At 34.3% G+C, this 24,946-nt stretch overlaps 2 protein-coding genes across 4 annotated transcripts; both read left to right on the top strand.

Moving 5' to 3' along the window:
* Nucleotides 1-3,628, top strand: LOC142638679 (disease resistance protein At4g27190-like). The gene has a single exon (XM_075812735.1). The coding sequence runs from the start codon at nt 223-225 to the stop codon at nt 3,169-3,171; it is 2,949 nt and encodes a 982-aa protein (XP_075668850.1). The 5' UTR covers nt 1-222; the 3' UTR covers nt 3,172-3,628.
* An 11,158-nt stretch (nt 3,629-14,786) lies between these two features.
* On the top strand, nt 14,787-24,559 carry LOC142638561 (disease resistance protein At4g27190-like). 3 transcript variants are annotated; one of them, XM_075812588.1, is made up of 3 exons: nt 14,787-15,066; nt 20,462-20,539; nt 21,333-24,559. In XM_075812588.1, the coding sequence occupies exons 2-3, from the start codon at nt 20,523-20,525 to the stop codon at nt 24,316-24,318; spliced, it is 3,003 nt and encodes a 1,000-aa protein (XP_075668703.1). In that variant the 5' UTR covers nt 14,787-15,066; nt 20,462-20,522; the 3' UTR covers nt 24,319-24,559. The 3 variants fall into 3 exon arrangements, with proteins under 3 accessions (XP_075668703.1, XP_075668704.1, XP_075668705.1); XM_075812589.1 differs by lacking the exon at nt 20,462-20,539 and having other exon boundaries at nt 21,341-24,559; XM_075812590.1 differs by lacking the exon at nt 20,462-20,539.
* The last annotated feature ends 387 nt before the right edge of the window (nt 24,560-24,946 follow it).

Genomic DNA, 24,946 nt, shown 5'->3' with positions numbered 1-24,946 from the left:
TGGTGCCAAGGTAATACCTGACCCCGTAGAATGCTAATTCTTATAGACTGATAATGAAAAGTCAAATTCAATGAAGACAGCTCTTTGGCTAATTCTTATTTCTTACAGACTGAATTAAATTTTTACCTGGGTTTTCTTAGATTTGGTTCTTTGCATTCTACCGCAGCACTTTGGCTGTGAACTTTTGAAGCTTCTGGCATCTCACATATCACTATATCTGGCATGGAAGTGGTGGCTTCTATTGTTGGTTCAGCAGTGGCGGCAACTGGTCGGCTTTTCTGTGGCTCTCTCTATTCTATGATCAAGAGCACAGTCAAACTCCAATCAGAACTTGATGTTTTTGATAAGGAGATGGGAAGCCTTATTGTTCTTAGAGATGATGTCAAAGATCAAACAGAATTAGCTGAGAAAGAAGGAAAAGTAATAAGAGCTAATGTTATAGAGTGGCTTAGGGAGGTCGATGAGCTTCAGCTAAAAGTCAAACCAATTGAAGCAGGGATGGTGAACAGCAGAAAGCTTTCTGGGTGTTCCTTTAATTGTCGTAAGCGGTATATAGTAAGCAGAGAAGTGGCAGAAATACTCCCAGAGATAGAAAGGCTTCTTAAAGATTCAAGTTTCAATTCTGGTGTGTTTTATCCAAGTAGAAGGCCCAGAGCAGTGGAACACATTCCTGGACCTTCAGTTCAGGCTCAAACAACTGCATCGAAATCTTTAGAAAAAGTTATGAGTCAATTGTATGTTGATGAAGGTCGGAGGATTGGTATTTGGGGGATGGGAGGAATAGGCAAGACTACTCTGGTAAAGAACTTGAACAATGAGCTAAAGAGTGCTTCAGTGAAGCCTCTTGGCATTGTCATTTGGGTTACAGTTTCCAAGAATTTGGACCTTAAAAAGGTCCAGACACAAATAGCAGAGAGATTGAATTTGGAGGCAAAAGTGGAAGAAACCTTGCAGGGAATGGCTACACGACTTTATCAAAGACTTGAGAAGGAGGAAAAGTTTCTTCTTATTCTAGATGATGTTTGGGAGAAAATTGATTTGGACATTTTGGGAGTACCACAGCCTGAAGTTCATAAAGGTTGTAAGATCATATTAACATCTCGATTTATGGAAGTTCGAAGGGAAATGATGACAAACGTTGAAGTTAAAATGGAAGTTTTAAATTATGAAGAAGCTTGGCAACTGTTCAGTCAAATTGCAGGGGATGTGGTTGGTTTGGAACAAGTTAGGCCATTTGCAGAAGAAATTGTTAGAGAATGTAGTGGATTGCCTTTGGCCATTATCACCATGGGAACTGCTATGAGGGGTAAGAAAATGATCAAGTTGTGGAAGCATGCGTTAAATGAGTTGCGCAGGTCAGTGCCTTGTATGGGAGGCGTTGAGGTTAAGCTATACATGCCTTTGAAGTGGAGTTACGACTCATTAGAAGGTAATAACATAAAACCTTGTTTTTTATATTGTGCTTTGTTTCCGGAGGACTTCTCAATTGAAATAAATGAACTAGTACGTTACTGGGTAGCAGAAGGTTTGATAGATGAACAAGACTATGAGGATTCAGTCAATAGAGGCATTGCTTTGATTGAAAATCTGAAGGACTCTTGTTTGTTGGAAGATGGTTCACGTGACGGCACTGTGAAGATGCATGACGTTGTTCGTGATGTTGCAATATGGATTGCATCGTCATCTGAGGAAGGATGTAAATCCCTTGTTCGTTCAGGGATTGGCTTGAGTGAGATTTCAGTTGGAGAGTTTTCAAGTTCTCTCCGAAGAGTTTATTTCATAGATAACAAAATAACAAGGCTACCTGATCGTGTGATACAGTGTTCAGAGGCCTCAACTTTACTACTGCAAGGTAATCTTCCCCTTGACACAGTTCCTGAAAGTTTTCTGCAAGGATTTGAAGCTCTCAGAGTCCTGAATATTAGTGGATCCCGCATCCAGTCTTTGCCGAGTTCTGTACTTCAACTTGGTGACCTCCATGCTCTTCTTTTAAGGGATTGCTTCTATCTTGAACAATTACCCTCACTAGGAGAGCTTAGTAGGCTTCAAGTGCTTGATCTCTGTGCTACCCGAATTAGAGAATTACCAAGAGGAATGGAAAACTTGAACAACTTAAGGCAGTTAGATTTATCTCGCACTCACTACCTAAAAACCATTCAAGCTGGAATAATATCCGGGTTGTCTTGTTTAGAGGTTCTGGATATGACCCTCAGTGCTTACCATTTGAGTGTGAAGGGAGAGGTGGAAGAGGAGCAAACATCTTTTGAAGAGCTCGGATGCCTTGAGCGATTACTTGTCTTATCCATCAGATTGGATAGGATTCCATGTCTTAGTTCTGAAAATGTTACCTGGATAAATAAATTGAGAAGATTTCAATTTTTCATTGGCCCAACAGCAAACTCCTTACCAACTAGACATGACAAAAGGAGGGTGACCATCAGTGGTCTAAATCTCTCTGGAGAATGGATTGGGTGGTTGTTGGGTAATGCAAGCTCTCTGGTCTTGAAAAATTGCTTGGGATTGAATGAGATGCTTGAAGACTTGGTCATTAATAGTGTTGGGTGCTTTGTTTGTTTAAAATCACTTACTATTGCAAGCTCTAACAGCAGTTTACGGCCTGGAGGAGGAATCGCTGCCCACTCTGACCTATTACCAAATTTAGAAGAGCTTCATCTGCAAGATATGACCTACCTAGAAAGCATTTCAGAACTAGTTGGCCATCTTGGGCTGAGATTTCAGAAACTAAAATTAATAGAAGTGACCCGATGTTCCCAGATGAAATATCTTATCTTTTGCGGTCACTTCATTCTCACCCTGCCAAGCCTAGAAGTAATCAAGGTAAGCTTCTGTGACAAGTTAGATGAGCTCTTTAGTTATCATTCAAGGCAGAAAATGTATCCAGATCCAGTTGGTCCAAGCCTTTGGATATTGGAATTGAAGAATCTTCCCAAATTAAGAACTCTTTGCAGACACGAAGAGACATGGCCGTGTCTTGAGCAGGTTAATGTGATCAAGTGCAATCTTCTTAGGAAGCCGCCTTTTACTAACCAAAGTGCAGATGTTCTTAGGAGCACATTGGACTTGCATGATGATAGAACCAAATCAAGTCTGCAACCTTATTTTCATCCAGCTGAAGACAAAAGCAATGCATCTCAGAACCTCTGGAAGTGAACTGGGACAGATACAGGAGCAACAGGTTGAAGGAAATCTGTGTAGTCTGTTATAAATTGCCTGAAATTCTAGAGAATCGCACATTGGAGAGTAGAACCTTAAAGAGGTCTTATCCTATGTAAGAGTTTGGGTTTAATGATTTTTAGGAATGTGAGAGAGATAGAGTCAAACATTTGTAATTAAGATGCATATTTTTTACTTGCTGAGCAGCTTGTTGAAATCACTACTTACCTACCCTCAACTCCATTGCTGAGTACCACATTTTCAACTTCCCTTTCCCTCAGTCCTTTTTCCTTTATTTCTCAAAGATGATTCATACAGATTATTTCTCTTCATGTACTAATTAAATATCTGTTCATTTCTTTGATTTCATGCTTAAAGGCCAGGTCATTTATATTTAATGTTTGTAAAGTTTTCATTTTCCATTGCTTTCTGGTATGTATCTGGATGCAGATGTTCTGGATATAAAGCATTATAGTAATTTTTCTGTTGTTGTAAATATGTAACATATGCTTTACAGATCTGTCTAAATATAAACATCTTTAAACCGTACGGAAGTGGTCCAAATTGCATGGAAGAAGGTGCTCTTCAATAAATAAAGGACCCTGTTACAAGTAACAGAGCTTATTAACTGATTCCTTCCTTAGTGAATTGTACAAGTAATGCATGACTAACATAACAGGTTACATGTGCAAATAAGCCGTTCCAAGTTTACAAACCTAGGCATGTTTCCTAGAAAAAGTAAAACTCTGGATCTGTTACTTAAAATGGCATTTTATATATAAGAAAGAATGTTGCACTTCATAGTTGAGGTCCACAACTTTGTTAGAAGCCTGATTATGCCAGGAACCTTTGAGAACAAGATAGAGGCTTGAAACTAATCTTGGTGGGTGACAAATTCCAATAGTGCAAACAACTGTAATTCCAAATCTAGGCACCTTCAGATTCTATGTCGGACGAAGTTACTATTCTAGTCATCCTATTCATTTACATTCTGCAAAAATATTCTCATCTCATCTGTGCTGTTAGTAAGTAAATGAAAATTCTTTTTGCATCTACTGCTCTAAAAAATGATTTCCTTGAATATTTTACACATGGTTGGGTATAAACAGATACCACCTCTGAAAATTATAGAAAATCGTTTGTAGGTGAGAATTCTTGGCCAAAACTCCTCCAAAAATAATAGAGATGGTCCCATCAAGGTTGCTCTAGTAATCTTCATTTTCTTCAACAACTTCACCAACTTAATTTCACTCACCCCAAGACTTGCAGTTCCAGGTTGCACTTCACAGAGGCAGAGAGACCCCATACCTCCAAACAATTGAGGCACTATGTTTTTTTAACAAGATCTACCACATTCACCTCCAAACAATTGAGAACTCCAAAAATTTATTCCCTAACCTCCACCCAAACTTTCAGGATTTAGCTCTGCTGCAGCTATCACAACTATTGCTACAGAGGACCATTTGTCAAAATGGCTGCTTTTCACCAAGCAGAATCAAATAAATAGTTGCTAAATCACAGTATTTGAAATAGTCAGTAATAAATAAAATCAATACTTTACACCACTTTTGGCAACCTTGAACAAGCTTTGCCCGGATACACGGAAGACTCAAACCTCTTCCCCTACTGAAGAATTAGGGAAGAAGATCAACTGGTTAAAGGATCTAAATGGTCCATGTCAGAGTGGGAGGAATCCAATAAAACAGTCATTTCATAAAAAAATACGAACCCACACATGAGATTAGTCCAGCATTTCATCTGAATAAGATGCTAAAAGAGTGGTAACAAAATAAATTTAAATTAATAGAATAAAGAAACTGTGAGAAAGACTTATTACATGCTGCTATTGTTTACATCTTTATAAATGATTATTGAGAAAATAATTTTTTTCCATTTACAAAGTTGAGTAGATGAAAAAGCCAACAACACAGTGATGCAAGCAGAAAGCTACAGGAGAGAACACCCAAGAAAAGAAGAAAACCTCTTTGAAATTTTATTATTCCATAATATGAATGCGCAAAGGGCAACAACCTCCAATATATAGTGATGAAGTCCTAGGGTGGTGAGGGGGCCTTATGGAATCCTAGAAAATTTCTAATTCATTTTAAGCACAAAATTAGGCCAAAATATGAAAAATCATCAAACAAGGCATAATTTAGAAAATGTCCATAGTTAAGAGATCTTATTCTGATTTCTACTTTGGAGATTATAAAGAACAGAACATTATAAAAGTAGCAAATTTTATCATTTGCCCAAAAAGCAACATAGGTCACAGCCATAGACGGTGAGTTTTGATCTCAAGGGCAATTCCTTTATGATACCAGATTTCACGCAATTTTGTCCTTGGCCTCGATGATTTCTACTATTAGTTTGTATTTGCTGAATTTCTCGTATAGTGGATTGATAGCCGCTCGGTCATATGGACATAGTCACGTTGCTGAACCACATAAAATCGTTTTGATGCTTTTCTCTTCTTTAATCTTGCTTAAACTGATTAATCACAACACAGTATCCACAATCATGTATCACACTATTTTCTAAATTTCCACCCATCATGTTAACAATGTTGATGAATGGGAAGCGTGTGCAACTCCTAAGAATGACATCAGTAATGTAGGAGAACAAGAAGATCAGGAGTGTTATTGTGTCTAGCATGTAATTATGGGCTTTTAGTGATCAACAAGACTTGGATTCAACAAGATTCAGATCATTATTTCATATGCTTAACATGTTCCTTTGAGTTCTCTTTGCGTTATATTAGTGAGGTCTGTCTTCCATGCTATTTTACATCAAACCATATAGGGTTAGTCAAAAGTTGAAAGGAATGAAAGTACTCCAGTAATGCACATAAAAGTAAAGAGCCGAGAGATTTGCGCTAAGTTTTGTCAAAACAAATTTGACACTAAAAGAAGAAAGTCTCTTGTCAAATACTTTGTGATAAATTTTACCAAAATCAAATAGAATACTTTATCCATAAAATAAAAGACGCTTAATACATTACACACCACTCTCACTATTTCTCTTGCTATTTCACTTACACTTATATGCTATCTCACTACTTATTCTTGGAAACAACACTTCTCTATTGGATGCCTTCATACAATCCGTAGCTAACCTTATATAGAACTTATGAAAGAGACCAGAAAACAAAACTTTAAATGCTATCACCTAAAAGCAAATGAAAAAAAAAAGAAAAAAAAAAAAAAAAAGAAAGAAAACTACAATAGTTGAAAAGGTGGAAAAAATGGAAAAAATGGCAAAAGAAAGTCGAGAAAGGAAACTCTTCTTTGAACTCCTCTTCACATTTGAAAATTTGTACTGCCGGCTTAATGGTCTAGAGTCGGTGATGACTCTACAAAGAGTTCAGCTATGAAATCAACCACACCACTTGTATTACTACGTAACAATCAAAATGTCAATTCAAAGACAGAGAGAAGGACAGGGAGGATAAAAGTGGAGTTATTATGGGACCCAAATATGACCCTGATCACCTTAGATGGGGAAAAATATACCCCGGGTATATGGTGGGAACTACCAACTGTGAGACACAGGTAACATTTACCCAGGATATAACTTCTCCTTAGATAGGGGATAAGCTTGAAAATTTCAAAGCACGTGAGTTTGTCATTCTAATAGTTTCACTCCACTGCTCAAGCAATAATTTAGCAAGTAATTGCTACTCCTCATAAGTCATTTGAATTAATAGATTAATTTTATACTATAAAAATTAAATAAAATCTAAAATCAAAGAAATAAAATCTTAAATACTAAAACAGAGAAATTTGCATAGTTTTTTTAAAAAAAAATTAACAAATGATAAAAACAATCCCCATATTCCATCCTACATAAGATGTGAGTTGAATTATATACTATAAAACTCTTGACAGACAATTTTGGTTGTTTCGCCCTCTTTTATGGGCTTTTAAGCAAAAAATCTCCCTTTTCAAAATATTTAGGGTTGGACCTCCATTTCGCAACTTGGTTTGAGTAAAATGAAGTTCTACCTGCACTTTGATTTTTCAAAAATCAAGTTTTAAGTAAATTAGACTGAGGTGATAGTAGCTGACGTGGCAGTTTCTTTAAAAACTTTCCAAGGTAGAACTCGAGTTACCGGGAAAAATTTTCTATGTAAAACTCAACTGTAGAGAAATCAAGTTGTGTGTAAAATCTTGGTATTGAAATTGATCCTTCAGGAAGATCTCAAATAATCTTTGCTTGCTCGCATGGCTTGCTGCAACTTTTTTTATACAAAACTCAATTTCTCTATAACAAGGTTCTTTATAAAATTTTGTTTACATAGCTTGATTTTTCTACCCAGAAATTTTTTCGGTGCAACTCTACTTTACTAAACCCAAGTAACACTGGGGCAATTTTTTTAAAAAAACTTCCATATTAGCCGCTACTACCTAATCCTAATTTACTTAGAAATCAATTTAAAAAAAATTAATTTGCATATAAGAATAGAGGGCATTTTGGCTTAAAAATAACTCAAAAGAGGACTAAACTGCCAAAATTGCCCTGGTGACCTACCATCTTTTTCACAATCAAAACGTAGTTTCAAAGAGCAAAAGGACAACAACAAAATAATGGAGTTATAGGACACAGATTTGGCCAGACCACGTTAGATAGGGGATAAACTTGAAAAGGCAATAATTGAGCTAGACCTTGTGAGTATTCCATTTGTGCTAAAGCAATAATGAATGAGCAATACTAGGATTTCAAAACCATAGGCAATTTTTGTCACAATTTGCTATATGACGAGTTGTAAGTTTGAGTCCCATAACTTCATTATTTTGTTTTTGTTCTTTTTCTCTTTGAAATGACATTTTGATTGAGAAAAAGATGGTAGGTCAAGAGGGTGAATTTTACTGTTTAGCCCTCTTTTGTGTATTTTTTAAGCCAAAAAACCCTCTCTTTTTTTATTATTTTATTTTATTATGTGCATCTCAAGTTTTTAAAATAGATTTCTAAGAAAATTAAGGTGAAGCAATAGCAGCTAATATGGTAACTAATATGGTGAGTTTAAATGGTATCATTTTTTTTGTAATTATTTTTATACTTTTGTATTGAAGCTATTTGACCAATAGCCCGGAAAAGCAAGCAACCTGCGGGCTCTCCCTCCTCCAAAAAGATTAAAAAAAAAAAAGCCATGGTTTATACCAAAAAAAAAAAAAAAGCATTAAGGACGGGAGGATGTAAATACCCAAACTTTTGTTTTTTTTGTTTTTTGTTTTTTACTGTCAAAAAAAGGTAGTAACTTTTAAAAAAAGATTTTCATTTTAAATGCATCGGTGGTTTGAGTATTGATTATACTACCTATGATTTCATTTTTAACACTTTACTCAGGTTTATTCCGTTACTGCTCCGTAATCCACCTCCTTATTTGAAGTTTTTTTTTTTTTTTTTTTTTTTTTTGACAGACCTCCTTATTTGAAGTTACTCTAACATGTTTTGTATCAAAATCAAACACAAAACATTTAAAACACTGCTCTCGCCCAAAACACTCTCTCAAGCTTGTTCACCCACTTGAGATTCTAGATCTTTGTTTGTGTTTTTCCTGGTAGACAAAGTGGACCCAGTATCACTTTTCTTGAGTCTAGAATAGTAGCAAGACCCAGATGAGTTTTCACTTCTACAGGACTTTACACCATCATAGCCTCCAAAGCTGGGTTCCTATATGACACAAGAAATGGTACTCAAAAATGTCAGTACAACCCTCATTGTTGTGCACAAGAAAGACAACATACAAAGTGATCAAAAGCGGAAGAAATTGCGGGTTCACGTTTAAGCAAATCATATGATTTTTATTCTATTGGTAAGTTGCACACCCACTCAAGGGATCTTAAACCCACAATCCCACCCTCTATCCCACTCTTATGAGGAGGAGGAGGTGCTATATAAGCTAGAGCTCATGGCACATTAAACAAAACATATAATTATTATATGTCCGCTTTATCTAAGATAAAGTCCTTAAGTATGGTAATGTAAAGAATTAGGTGCCCATGCATCCAAACATAATGAGAAAGCAATGTTATTTATAAGAAATAGCCACAACCCAAAATATGTAAAATAAATAGACATAAAACCTAGTGAACCTTGTTTGTTGGATTTTGGGGGATTGAAGATAGTCAAAAACTGGAACCAAGTCTTTTGACCTTGCTTCAATCATGCAAGTTGGGATCCTTTCAATTTCAATTTCTCTGCTAGAAGAATTTTATTCATTAATTTTGGAGTCTTCCACCATCATTGATTGAAAGTATATCTGGCAAGCAAATTTACAAGAATAAGGGAGATGTTAGACATCAAACAAAATTTATGCATGATTGAACAAGCACAATATTCCATTCCACCGGACACAAATACCTCATGTTTTGCCCACAACAGGGTCCAAGGCTGATACATCTACAGTTCAGCTTCTGATATATAGAAATGATGTTTCTCCTCAGGACTGATTTTTGCTTTCATGAATGCAACCCCAACTTCAGGATAGATGCTATTTCCTTTCTTCAATCCTTTAGGATATATTTTATTGCTGTCTGAATTCCTAATCTCACCATATATGTCAATATTAACATCTCTGTCTCTCTTCAGTTTTGTTTCTGACATATATTCCACTTCTGGATAGCCTCAACAACCAATCTTACATCACATTCTAGAGTTGACTCGTGCAGTGCTTAATCTAGACACAACAGGTGTTGGATCTAGACAAGTTGATGTTCGCAAGGCATATTATACCATACAACTAGGAGGAAAAACCAAAAGGTAGTAATTTGCCCTTGAAGAGTTGTAATCCACAACTAAAGCATTGCCTCTGCAATTGTGGAAAGATGTAGCAATAGCCCCAGAAATGGAACTCATCCTGCCAGTTGCATCTGTTGCAGCACAACTAATAGTGCCTTTCCATCCGTTAGTCCCATTCCCTATTCTGTTGATTAGGTGGCCAACTAACCGCGGGCTTAACCATAACACCCAAAATGCCATTTTTGGTTGTAAAACTAGAGCATCAGCAGACTGGAAGTTTACTGATCCTATGAAAGGATTTATAGCAAACAAATTGTGTGTCGCCCTTGATGAGTTAATCATAATCCAATTGCTATTGTCACCGAGGTTGATATCCAAAAACCATATAAGCACTTGACAAAAACAACGACATATTCAGGAAGGTACCATGACAGAATTGTCTAACACTGTACACAAGATGTACATAAGATCCACCAGCATCAGATGCAGAGGAGTTTATAAGATTGTCTAAGCATTATTTTGAAAACATTTATGTTGTGCCACTAGGGTCAAAGCATAATGCTTAAATAGGACTCTTGTATGTCCTAAAATGGGCAATAACTTTCTTACAACATCTGTCCTGATAAACACAAGAAAACAATAAGAAACCTAGGGAAAAATAAGTGAGATATTAAAAGGGATCATGCCAGTATTAGTTCATAAAATAGCTTCTCTAGTAAATACCACAAAAACATGATCTACCATAGACTAAGTTGCTACTGTGTTCGTTGAAGATAAAAAATGGAGTGACATAGGTAAGAAATCAATTCATCATCTGTGCCAAAGACAATGTTGCTACCATGTTCACTCCCCGAAGGCAGGAAAAAAAAGAAGGTTGCTACCATGTTCAGTAGAAGGTAACCCATGCCTCAAAATGGACTTAATGACTCATATGATAGGTTAACCATAACAAGATTTGTCACACAGCTTCCCTTAGGCAATATAATGCATTCACCTAGGTAAAGTAGCACAAGCAAAGTAAAAGTGTATGACCTCTAGTCAAGCTTGCAAGCACAGAGAATACAGAGATAAAGGGGAAGGCATATATATGTAGATTCAATGAGAAGAAAAAACAAAACTCAAGAAAATCATGTACCCATAAGCAAGCCATTAGGGACCCATAAACTTTAGGACATGAACATAAGATTGAGATCATAAGGAATGAAACCAAACAGCAGTAGGCAAAAAACTGTCACTCACTGGATCATGGCCGTTTGGGATGCTCCCATTGCAAGAAGTGACTAACCCATTATCAATGTTTCTATTTTGCCTACAGAAAGGGACCCATCAGGTACAGTTTCCTTGACTGAGATTTTGGTTAAGTCTTGTGGGTCCAAAGTGACCTATTAAGGCCAAGGCCCGACCCAATTTATTTTTAAAAAATAAAATTAAAAAAAGATAAGTAAGAAGAAGAAGAAAGTAGTAGCTCGGTCCAATTTGTGGGCCCAATTTCAGATTCATGTTCAGTTAGCCAGCCCAGCCCACAACCAGGTTCTTGTTACAATTTTCTGTTGAGACTTGAGAGTCTTGAGACTTGGGTAAGTTTTTTAGTTTTTTAGTTTTTTTTTTTTTTTTTTTTAATTTTTTTTTACATTCAAATTCTTTCTATATTATTTTATTCGATGTGAATTTTGAAAATCTAAAAGCTTTTATTCTATCCTCTATACTTGCAAAATTTCAAAATTTTCAAATTTTTGTGATCTAAAATTATACATAAAAAATAAATTTACTGAATGAATAGTATAACATCAAATTTGAACAAGATTTGAAATGCGTGTTAAAAATATAAAGAACATGCAATCTAACAATCAGATTTTCGGACTTGAACAAATGGGCAGTCATGGTGTGGAGCATTTAGATGCAAGGAGCAAATATTATTTTGAGTATATTCAGCTACAACCACAGTTTTTCATGGAAGGAGCAGCTGGTTTGCCAACCGAGTACCAAACTTTCATGGCAGCACAGCAGGTGTTAGAAGAAAGCCTTAATTTTAAGGACTTGTTGGTTTTTGTATTTTAATTTCTTGGGGATACGACTGAGATGTAGTTAGTATCTCCCCCACGGCCAAACTGATTAGTATTGGCATTACTTGTATTAGTATACATTGAGTATGTTCTAATAAAATTCTCTACCTTTTGTTCAAAAAAAAAAAAAATCAAATTTTCAAAAATCATTTTTAATAAAAAGATAGGGGAATTTGGAGAGAAATTTTATCCAAAGAAATAATGGCAGTAGCATGTGTACTATGCCTAGAATTTATCTATTTTCTTTAATTTTACTATTCACTGTGACTATTCACAGCTAACCAAATCTTGATTTTCACCTTTGTTTCATTTGGAAACTCTACTAATACTTGTCCTTCTTTGAAAACCCTATAATCCCTATTATTGTGTAGTCATTGCCCCCAAGCCCCCATGGTACATTGCCACTTGAGTTTTTAGGCAAACCGATAAGTACCACTAACAAACAGTAAAGCGTGCCACAACTCAACTCATTACCACAATTTTTGCATTTTGAAGTATGAGTTAGTACTTAATACTCAAATCCATAACTTCTTGACATTTGGTTCAAAGTGATTAGTCTTTTTGAGGGCTTCCTATTACTACACTACACTTTCAAGTCTTAACTACTTGAAAATATGCATAAATAAAAGTTACAATTTTAATACATGCGTTTTGAAAATACAACTTTTAAAATTACAGTTAAGTGTTTGGTAAAATATATGAAAAATGTTGTTTGTCAATTGTAAAAAATTATTGTTTCAGTTAAAATTACGAAAAAAAAAAAGAATATAGAATTCCAAAGTGCAAACAATTGTAATTCCAAATCTAGGCACCTTAGATTCTATGGAGGACGAAGTTACTATTCTAGTCATCCTATTCATATACATTCCGCAAAAATATTCGTATCTCGTCTGTGCTTAATAAGTGAATGAAAATTCTTTTTTTGCGTCTCCTGCTCTAGAAAGTGATTTCCTTGAATATTTTACACATGTTTGGGTACAAACAGATACCACCTCTGATTATGATAGAAAATCGTTGGTAGGTGAGAATTCTTGGCCAAAACTCCTCCAAAAAATAATAGAGATGGTCCCATGGAGGTTGCTTTACTACTCTTCATTTTCTACTGCAACGTCACCAACTTAATTTCACTCACCCCAAGACTTGCAGTTCCAGGTTGAACTTCACAGAGGCAGAGAGACCCCATACCTCCAAATTCACCTCCAAACAATTGAGGCACTACTTTTTTTTTAACAAGCTCCACCAAATTCACCTCCAAACTAATTAGACCTCCAAAAGATTATTCCCTAACCTCCACTCAAATTTTCAGGATTTAACTCTGCCACAGCTATCACAACTATTGCTACAGAGGACCATTTGTCAAATTTGCTGCTTTTCACCTAGCAGAATCATATAAAAGTGGTTGCTAAATCACAGTGTTTGACAATAATAAAAAATAGTCCATGTCAGAGCGGGAGGAATCCAATAAAACAGTCATTTTATAACAAAATACGAACCCACACATGAGATTAGTGCAGCATTTCATCTGAATAAGATGCTAAAAGAGTGGTAACAGAATAAATTTAAATTTATACAATAAAGAAACTGTGAGAAAGACTTACTACACGATGCCATTTTTTACATCTTTATAAATGATTATTGAGAAAATAATTTTTGTCATTTGCAAAGTAGAGTAGATGAAAAACTCGACAACATAGTGATGCAAGCAGAAAGCTACAGGAGAGAACACCTAAGAAAAGAAGAAAACCTCTTTGAAATTTTATTATTCCATAATACGAATGCGCAAGGGGCTACAACCTCCAATATATAGTGATGAAATCCTAGGGTGGTGAGGGGACCTCATGGAATCCTAGAAAAATTCTAATTCATTTTAAGCACAAAATTAGGCTAAAATATGAAAAATCACCAAACAAGGCAAAATTTAGAGAATTGCATACTAGGAAATGTCCAGAATTAAAAGATCTTATTCTGGCATCTAATTTGGAGATTATAAAGAACGAAAGAATTATAAAAGTACCATATTTGATCATTTCGGGGTCTAAACAAAAGAATTTCCCCGGAAAGCAACATAGGTCCCAGATTTCATGCAATTCTATCACTGGCCCGATGATTTCTATCAGTAGTTTCTAATTCTTGAATTTCTCATATAGTGATTGATAGTTGCTCGGTCCAATGGCCGCAGGCACATTGCCGAATTAAAATCTTTTTGATCTTTTTCTTTTCTATAATTTTGCTTAAACTGATTAATTACAACACCTAATATCCACAATCATGTATCACACTATTTTCTAAATTTCCGCCCATCATATTAACACTGTTAATGAATGGGTAGCGTGTGCAACTCCTAAAAACGAGACCAGTAATGTAGGAGAACAACAAGATCAGGAGTGTCAATTCAATAGCATAAATTCAGTTCAATTCAAAAAAATATTCTCAAAAATCAAATGCGAAACCACGAATAAATCCACAATTACGCAACCCTGATTCATCAATTAAATCACTTATCCCATTAATCAGAACTTCAGAAGTTAAAAGAGAGAAAATTAGCTCGCCCACAAATAAGGTTTCTTCCTCACGGCAGCATGAAATGGAAACCTAGCCAACCACGGCAGTGATGTCTAGGAGAGTGATGAAAAGTGAGTGAGATAGAGATTCAGAGGTGGAATAGAATATATCAGAGAATCAGAGGAGTTTTGGTTACGGTAGATAAATATACTATTTTTGGTTTAGTCAAGTTTTGTCCTCTTGCTGAGCCAAAACGGTTCGTTTGAAGAGAACAATAATTCAGTCAAAATAGAAGCTAAACTCAATAGTCAAAACACAACACATTGACTCACCGTTTAGTCCCATTATCTTCTTCTCTCTCTACACACGATTTTTCTTCTCTCTTTTTCTGATCTGTTCTGTGATTTCAACTCCTTCACAACCCAGCCTCAGCGCCTCTCTACTAATCCAGATCAAAGAAAAATTTGGAACTCAAGAACATTTGCAGCCGTTCTGCATGAGAGAAGAGCCAGGAGAAAAAATGGAGCTCAAACGCTATTGCTGATCTCTGTGGGTTGGTGGATGTGCGAGAGAGAAACGGTTGCAGGTTTGAAACTCTGTTTTATTTACTTATTTTTGGTTTCTGGTACTGCACAAATGAAAAAGAAACGAAAGGAAATTGAAGCTTTTGGTTTTCGCTTTCAGAGTCGAAAATTCGGAGCTCGTTTCTCCCAGAATACTGAGATTTGAGTTTTTGTATGTTTGTGTGAAAGTTTGGTTTTTTACTCAGATGGGTCAGAATATTTGGTGTTATATGAATGAAAGTTTGGATATGTTTTTTAGTGTGATTGGTTGAATTTTGTGTGGAGTTTGCTATCTGTACGAGTTCTTTGCAATTATCTTTGAGCCTGGGATTGAAAGTTTGGGTTTTTGCTCGGGTTAGATATGTTTGTGTGTTAATATTTGCTATTATTTATTAGGTGTTCTTCTGTCATATCATGTACTATGTAATATCCTGTGTAAGTATTTGTGTATGTTTATGGCTTTATGCTGTTAGGTTTTTGTTTTTGCTCACACTCACAGTCATCAAGCAGAGGTTTGTGCAGTGATTCCAAGGTTGGAGCAGAGCACCTTAAGTTAGTCAAGATTAAAAATTTTATCTTGTATCTATAAAAAAACAAATAAATAAATAAATGCTTAAAACTTTTAATACAGGAAGAAGGTTTTTTTTTTTTTTTTGGTATAACTAATTGTCTAGATTTTATTTGATATGAGTAGGCTGTAGGCATGTCTTTGTGTAATTGAATAATCATCTTGATTCAACCAATTCTTCTCCAAAAAAAAAAAAAATCTTGATTCAATCAATGGATGAATTACTGTGTCTTTGGTTTATTTGATTTTTTTTTCTTAGAAATATATTTAAAATGTATGTTATGTGGGAATTGATTAAAAAGAAGGTACTGAGCAATTGCTAATTTGCTTCAACATTTATTTTGAATGTAAATAAAACCTTAAGAGCAGCGCGTATTGTCTTTGATTTGTTAATTTATTTTGATTTCTTAAAGCATTAGCTTTTAAAAGTTTAACCTCTCAAGAAATTACTTTATTTATTTTATAACTTCATTTTACATTATATCCAGCATCAATGATTCTATATATTTTTTTTTATCACTTCATCTATATATATATATATATATATATATATATATATATAAAATATATTAATAGTCAAAGTTTAGAGAAAATCCAATTAGATTTTAATTGGATTCTCAATTTTACACTACGTGTCCTATTTAATTTTTAATTTTGTGTCAAGTGAATTATTAAGTGTAAAAATCGAAGAATTTAAATTCAATTAGATTCTAAATTGAATTTCAATTAGAGCCCAATTTTTTGTCACATGTCTAAGTTTTTAATTTTTGACCACTTTTACATTACATCCAGCATCAACGATTTTATTTTTTTTACCACTTCATCTATATATATAGCCGAAGCTCAAAGAAAATTTTCTATAAAAAAAAAGTTTTTAATTTTTGTGACAAGTAAATTATTGAATACAAAAACAGAAGAATTTAAAACCAATTAAATTCTAAATCATATATATATATATATATATATATATATATATAGAAATGTATGGTTTAAAAAAAGTGTAAGCTATTATCATGTATAATTTGAATCTCTTCTAAAAAAAAATATAATTTGAATCGTATAATTTTGATTATTTTTAACTGTACCCGTGCATATGCATGAGGCTACACACTAGTTTAAAATAATACTAATCTCATCACAAGCACTCCGCACATGCAATGAGGTTCTTTTTTTTATTTTGAGTTTAATGTAACTTTTCAATTTAAATTTATCTTTTGTTGAGGTTACACAGGAAGGGATTTTAAAGAAATGGTAAATTGCAAATTACACTCTTAAAGTTTGGGGGTAATTGAATCCTTTTATTATTAATATTAATTTCTAAAAAATCAAATCATCATAAATTGCTTTTTGTTTGGATATGCTTAAGGAAAAAAAAAAAAAAAACCTATGGCTCTTTTTTCAAACCCAACCATTCTCATAATTTTAAGGGCTCTTAGTTCTAAGGATACAAAGAAGAAGTAGTGTATTAAAAAACAAAAATACTGGCTTTTTATTTATTTATTTAAGAGCTCTTAGTTCTAAGGTACAAAGAAGAAGTGGTATATTAAAAAACAAAAACAAAAATGTCATACATGCCAATCCCTTCACCATGAATTAGAGTCCCAACTGGACAGTTATTGGTATGTTGCTTCGTCCTGAATCTCTAAGGTGGCTACGTAGTATACTTCAATATGAGCTATATTTCCATGCTATATTTCTTATATTTCAATAGTTTCCCCCTCTGTTGCTTTTGGTATACTGCTTCGTCCCAACTCTCCCCTTCCCACATATATTTGCATAACCCATGTACTTCAATATGGCACCAATTATTTCTTTGACTATGGTTTTCTCATTGTGGGTAATTCATTATTTGACGTCCCTACAAGAATGTTAAAATTGTTAGAGGTGTTAGGTTTATGTGTGTTCATAGGTCCAAGAGACCTAATTCTATTGTAAACCCATTCATTTAGTTTAGTTTTAAACAATAAGGTTGTTCTCTATATACAAAGATCTACTATAGCCATTTAGCTTGTTATTGTAGGCAATTAGAAAAGATAGTTTTTGGGGTTATTGCTATCCACTGATAGTATTCGCCATTCCAAATTTTAAGTTGGGTTATTTTAAGGTTTAGTCGTTGGATATTGTAGAAGAGGATTGTCTATTTGTTACAAAATTAGAGAATATTCAATGTGAAGCAAATTTTGTTAAATGGGTATAGAATTTGATATGTTTGATGCTCTGTTTTATTTTTTTAATATTAATTGAGAATCTTTGGTTATGGGATAAGAATTATGGGTTTTAATTAAATTTCTCATAATAAATGATAGTGTGGTTGCTATAGTAGAAACCCCTAAACATAAGTTTAGGGATATAAAACTTTTTTTAATGTATTAAATTCATATTTTGTAGATTTTATTTTTAAGTTAGATAAAGAGTTGCATATTTTGGGGAACAAATTCAATTCTAAGTGCGTTAACAAATTCTGTTAATTTATAATCCTGAAGTTTCAAAATTTGGATTTTACCTCCTGATGTTTGGGAGTGTTTGGATTTTATACTCTGATGTTTCAGAATTTGAATTTTAGCTTTTATATTTTAGGGGTATTTGGATTTTACCCCCTAAAGTTTGGGGTGTTTGGATTTTACCCCTTAAAATTTCATAATTTTAGGGTGTAAAATCCAAATATTCACAAACTTTAAGGGATAAAATCCAAATTCTAAAACGTTAGGGTGTAAAATTCAAACACTGCAAACTTTAAAGGGGTAAGATCCAAATTCTAAAATTTCAGGGTGTAAAATCCAATCACCCCCAAACTTAAGAGGTGCAATTTACCCTTAAAGAAACTAAAATTTAGGATTTGAAATGGAGTAAACTACTGGGTTTAATGTGTGCTAGTTTTTAATAAAAATGTATCAAATGTACGTGAGATATATTTAAATAGAAAGTATGATAATTTTTATGAAAAAAATTTCTCTGGTAGGTTTTTTTTTTTTTTTTTTAAATTCGTTGAATTACAATTTTAATCCTATTTTTTTTTTAAGAATAAGAATTGTCTAATTAGATTAGGGATATGTTTGATATTTTTTAAAGTTATAACTAACTTTCTGAATCATCTTAATATATAGAGATAAACAACTCATGATAATAATAAAAAAATAATAAAAAAACACCACAAAAACCTATAGACAGCCACCTCCACCACCACTCCACCAGCTACAACTAGCACTGTGGCAACCACAATCCATTATAGAAAGAAAAAAAATACAACCCATCACCACCAACCATAGCCACTTCGACTATCACCCATAGACACCACTGTGGCAATCATAACCAATTGCAAAAAAAAAAAAAAAAAAAACCTTCATCACAACCACAACCCATCGCCGTAGCAAAACCTACCGCCAAAATCAACCACCACCACCACTATTGGCAGGGGTGGCTTGATGCACTTAGGAGCCTAAGGTGAAAATTGATTATCTTGTTTTAGATGCAAAATTATTACTAATTAACATGAACCACATACTTTTTTTATTATTATTTTTTTATTTTAGAAAGTCTATATATACAAAAAATTTGACAAAACTTTTACACTTGTTAATGTGGCATATTAATAGTAGTAAGTAAAATAGTGATGTTATTAGTAGATCTAGATAAAAACTAGTAAAAGTTTGCCAACTCAACTATCGTGAAAAATGTTATGAATTTTTTTGTGTATTGCTCTTTTTTTTTTTATAAAAAAAATGCTATATTCATAATATTTTTCACAAAAAATTTTAAATGTTAAGCTGTTACTGGTTTTAATTTGAATACACTATTAAAATTATTTTTTGTTGTAAAAGTGTTGTGAAAAATATTGTGGACATATCATTTTTTTTTTTCATTTGTTAAAAAAATGTTATTTTATTTATTGGCTAATATTTGGGTTTAATTAATACTATCACAATGAACGAAATAACTTTATTGGTTAAAATTTGGGGTTTTTTTTTAAAATTTTAATTAGGGCTTTAGGCGACTGCATCAATTTCTTATAGTATAAAGCTTGCAGTGACCATAGGCACCAATCCATGAAACCTACAACCAAAATCAACCACCATCACCACTGCCACCAAACCCATAGAACACACACAAAAATAAAGAGGAGAGAGGAGACTGGCAGCAAAGATAGAGAGAATAGACCAGCGGTGAAGATAGGAGGAAGAGAGAGAGAGGGGTGAGACGGAGAGAGATGGAGAGATAGAATCATGGGGAGAAAGGAGAGAGGAGAGAGCCTAATAGAGAGTGAGAGAAAGTAATTAATAAAAAAATAGTAGCAACTTGCTAAAGTGACCTAGTGCTAGTAGCAGGTTACTGTAGCAAGTTGTTAAAATTTTTTGGCATTTGACACCATTAATAAAAATGATTTTTTTTTTTGGTGTTTGAGGTGTGAATGCTTTCAGTTAGTGTGTATATATATATATATATATATATATATATATATATATATATATTTTTTTTTTTTTTTTTTTTTTTTTTTTAGAAACACACATATATGTATAGGGATTTTGGTGTGAGAGGCATTAATGTCTTTATGATAATTTGAGATTTTAAAAATGAATGCTTGGATTGAAAATACTTGCCACTGATAATTTGAAAATGTTACGTGCATTTTAACAATAGTTGTCAATTATATCATAGAAAATTTAAGCTGTATTATTATGCTATATACACACACACATATATATGAATTTATTAGATCCTTCAACTTTTGTTGTTCTTGTTCTTCTTTTAAAAATAGTGTGTACTTGATTAATCAAAAACAATATGCCTTCATGAATCATGATTTACTAAATTGTAAGAATAATATCAATTTTTTTTTTTGGTTGCTTTTTAAGGATTGTTCTTGAGAAGTTGGCTGCATTAAGGAATTGAAGACCAACATTACCAAAGAGCTCAATGCTAGGCACAAAAGGGTTCTAATTTTTCTTTAATTTTTTTTTAAAATTTTTTCCTTACATTTAAAACTCAACAGACTCCAAATTCAATGAAACCTAAATTTTCCACACTCCTTTTTTAAAAACTTTGGATAATACCCTTATTTTGATTGATCAGGAACCTCTACCCTTAATTTTGGCCAAGCAATATGATCATTGTTTGATGGTTTATCTTTATAGTTTCATATATTGTTATATATTCTCGTTGTTTATACTTTTTATTCCCCATTGTCTCAATTGTTTATTTTATATTTTTGTATATGAGTTAGCTGTTTTCAATGACTCCCGCTAAAGGATATGTCACTTTTGTCAGATAAATAAAATAGCACTGTCATTATCAATTTTTAGATTCCTTTTACAGATTATACTTTTCCAATGCAAATGAATATTTTTTTTTTGGGTAGAAAGTGCAAATGAATTAGTATGCTTGCTTGTTTAGTTTGGATATTCTTAATGATTTTAGTTTTGGAAATGCAATGGTTTAACAATTTGTGCGGCTAGAGATGCAATGGCAGATTGCCATTTGAAAATGCACATTATAGATTATAGATTTTGCTTTTAGCATTTGCTTGACAAATTACTCTTAAAAATATATTTGTTGCTAATAATTTCTTCTTCTTTTTTTTTTTTTTTTTCATTTTAAATGATAAAAGGTTAGAATTTAATTAAAGGCAGACATGATAGAATCAATATATTGTTTGCTATGAATATTTAATGCGAGGCAGTGGAAACTTGTAATTTTCTTTGAAACTTATTGCATCTCACATCGCAGAATGACAGGCGTGGAAATCACGGCTGCGGCTGCGGTCGCAGGTCCGGCTTCTGGTGCAGTATTGAAAACAATTGGCGATCTTCTGTTTGGGTGGGTCAGTTCAAAGATAAAGACCACTCTCAGTCTCCAATCAAACCTTGATGTTTTGGTCAAGGAGATGGATAAACTCATGGATCGTAGAAAGGAAGTCGAAGATGACAAGGAAGTAGCTGATAAAGAAGTAAATGAAATAAGAGCTCTAGTCAAAAAGTGGCTTGTGGATGTCCAAAAGCTTCGGCTTAGAGTCAATCCGATTCAAGAAGAGATGGTTAATGACAAAAAGCCTTCTCGATGTTTCTTCAATTGCAAGAAGCGGTATATAGCAAGCAAGGAAGTGGAAGAAATACTTGAAGAGATTAAAAGGCTTCTAGAAGATGCAACTTTCCCTAAGGGTGTGGTTTATCCTGCTAGAATTCCCAGAGCAGTAGAGCATATTCCTGGACCTTCAATTCAAGGTCAAACAACAGCATCAAAAGCTTTAGCCAAAGTTCTGAGTCTATTGTATGATGATAGGGCCCAGATGATTGGGATTTGGGGACTGGGAGGAATAGGGAAGACTACTCTGGTAAAGAACTTGAATAATGAGCTCAACAACACGTCAATGCAGCCTTTTGGAAGTGTCATTTGGGCTACCGTTTCCAAGAATGTGGACATAAAAAATGTCCAAACACAAATAGCTAACAGATTGAATTTGGAGTTGAAAACGGAAAAAAGCGTGGAGAGAATTGCTATTCGACTTCATCAGAGACTTATGAATGAGGAAAAGTATCTACTCATTCTAGATGATGTTTGGCAGAAACTTGATTTGGACAATTTGGGTGTCCCACAGCCTGATGTTCATAAAGGTTCTAAAATTATATTGACAACTCGGTTTATGGAAGTTTGTAGAAAAATGATGACCGATATTGAAGTCAAAATTGTTGTTTTAAATGATGAAGAAGCTTGGCAATTGTTTAGTCAAAAGGCAGGTGATGTGTCTCATTTGGAAGAAATCAAACCATTTGCTGAAGCAATTGTTGGAGAATGTTGCGGATTACCTTTGGCCATCATCATAGTGGGAGCTGCTATGAGAAGAAAGACAAAGGTGGAGCTGTGGGAAGATGCCTTAAAGCAGTTGCGAAGGTCAGTGCCTTCTGTAGGAGGGATTGAGGAGGAGGTCTACAAGCCTTTGAAGTGGAGTTACGACTCATTACAAGGTAACAGCATAAAATCTTGTTTTCTATATTGCTCTTTGTTTCCTGAGGACTTCTCAATTGAAGTCAGTGAACTAGTACTGCATTGGAGAGCAGAAGGTTTGATAGATGAACAGCAGAACTATGTGGATTCAGTCAATAGAGGAATAGCTTTAATTGAAAATCTAAAGGACTCTTGTTTGTTGGAAGATGGTTCCAAAAAGGGCACCGTGAAGATGCATGATGTTGTTCGTGATGTTGCTATATGGATTACATCATCTTTTGAGGATGGATGTAAATCCCTTGTTCGTTCAGGGATTGGTTTGACCGAGATTTCAGTTGGAGAGTTTTCTAATTCAAATTCTCTTAAAAGAATTTCTTTCATGAATAATGAAATAACAAGGCTACCTACTTGCATGATACGATGTCCAAAGACCTCAACTCTACTACTACAACACAATCCTCTCCTTGTCACAGTCCCTGAGAGGTTCCTACAAGGATTTGAAGTACTCAAGGTCTTGAATCTTACTGGAACCCGCATCCGATCATTGCCTCTTTCTCTATTTCAACTCGGTGACCTCCGTGCTCTTATTTTAAGGAATTGCTTCTCTCTTGAAGAACTACCTCCATTGGGGGGGCTTAGTAAACTTCAAATGCTTAATCTTTGTGCCACTCGTATCAAAGAATTGCCTTGTGGAATGGAAAAACTGAGCAATTTAAGGCAACTGGACTTATCCCACACTGACAGCCTAAAAACCATCCAAACTGGAATTTTTTCCAGGTTGTCTTGTTTAGAGGTTCTAGATATGACAGAGAGTGCCTACAATTTCCTTGTGAAGGGTGAGGAAGGAGACGAGACAACTTTTGAAGAGCTCAGATACCTTGATCAATTACTTATTTTATCCATTAGACTGAAGGAGATCCCATGTCTAAGCTCTGATGATCTTTCCTGGATAAATAGAATAACAAGATTTCACTTTTGCATTGGCCCAAAAGCTTACCCCTTGACAAATAAACATGACAAAAGATTGACTATTGATGGTCTTGATCTCTCACAAGAATCCATTGGCCAATTATGGGGTATTGCAAGTTCTTTGGTTTTAAGTCATTGTTCGCAACTAAAACAAATGCTTGAAGATTTAGTCATCTGTAACGTTGGCTGCTTTGGTGGTTTAAAGACACTTACCATTTCAACATTTACCAGTCAGAGTTTATGGCGAGATGGAGGATTGGCCGCCCAGTCTGACCTACTACCAAATTTGGAGGAACTTACTCTCCACGATCTAAATGAATTAGAAAGCATTTCAGGACTAGTTGGACATCTTGGTCTGAGATTTCTTAGACTAAAATTAATTGCAGTGAGACGTTGTTCTAACATAAAATATCTTCTGTCTTGTGGTGACTTCATTCAGAACCTGCCAAATGTAGAAGTAATTAAGGTAAGCACCAGTTACAACTTAAAAGAGCTCTTTAATTATGATTCAGTGAAAAATATGGCTCCAGATCCTGTTGTTCCAAACCTAAGGATATTGGAGTTGAAGAATCTTCCCAATCTAAGAACTCTTTGCAGAGACTCAGAGACGTGGCCACGTCTAGAGCAGGTTGAAGTGTTCCTGTGCAATCGTCTAAAAAGATTGCCTCTTACTAACCAAAATACAGGTACCATAAAAGAAATACTAGGAGAATCAGAATGGTGGGATGCATTGGAGTGGGATGATGACAAAACCAAATCAAGTCTGCTGCCTTATTTCTATCCAACTGTGCCTGATTGCTAGGGATTTGGTAGTTTCGGTTTTGGTTAAATACAGGGAATGTAGCCCAAAATGGCCCTTGTGACCGTGTGAAAAATGAAAGATGACCCGTGAGTGTGTCAGGGAAACAAGAAGTTCAAGAGTTTATTCATTATTTGAGAGTGACTGTCCCATTTTGTATTTTAGGAACATTTTCTTCATTTATTTTGGTTCCTTCCACCGTCATTAATTGAAATTATATCTTACAAGCAATTTACAAGAACAAGGGAGATGTCAACATCAAACAAAATGCTTGCATGATTGAACAAGCCCAATATTTCATTCTAGAAGAACACAAATACCTCAGGCTTTTCCCATGGGGCCTTTGCCTTTGAAGAAATGCAATCTACAAATAAAAAGTGCCTCTGTAATTGTGGAATGGCAGAGCAAAAAGCCCAGAAAGGAAACTCATCAATTAGTTCCCTTCCTTTTATATATATATATATATATATATATAGAGGTAAAGTTCATAGAAAATTCAATTAAAATTTGAAATTAGAATCCACTTTGAGTCGTGTCTAAATTTATGCGGAGACCACACTATAATTATTCACTTAAGTTTTTTAATTTTAGTGCCAACAGCCCAACAGCAACTGCCAAGGTTCTCTATGGT

The sequence above is a fragment of the Castanea sativa genome, chromosome 6, assembly GCF_040712315.1.
Source record: "Castanea sativa cultivar Marrone di Chiusa Pesio chromosome 6, ASM4071231v1".
Taxonomy (NCBI): Eukaryota; Viridiplantae; Streptophyta; class Magnoliopsida; order Fagales; family Fagaceae; genus Castanea; species Castanea sativa.
Note: the sequence above shows the minus strand (reverse complement) of the source record. Positions and strands in the feature narration are given on the sequence as shown.

Coding starts and splice junctions, on each gene's coding strand:
- LOC142638679 (XM_075812735.1), top strand. CDS start 223: ATGGAAGTGGTGGCTTCTATTGTTGGTTCAGCAGTGGCGGCAACTGGT.
- LOC142638561 (XM_075812589.1), top strand. CDS start 15,042: ATGTGCGAGAGAGAAACGGTTGCAG. Junction 15,067..21,340: donor CGAGAGAGAAACGGTTGCAG/GTTTGAAACTCT, acceptor GCAGAATGACAG/GCGTGGAAATCACGGCTGCG.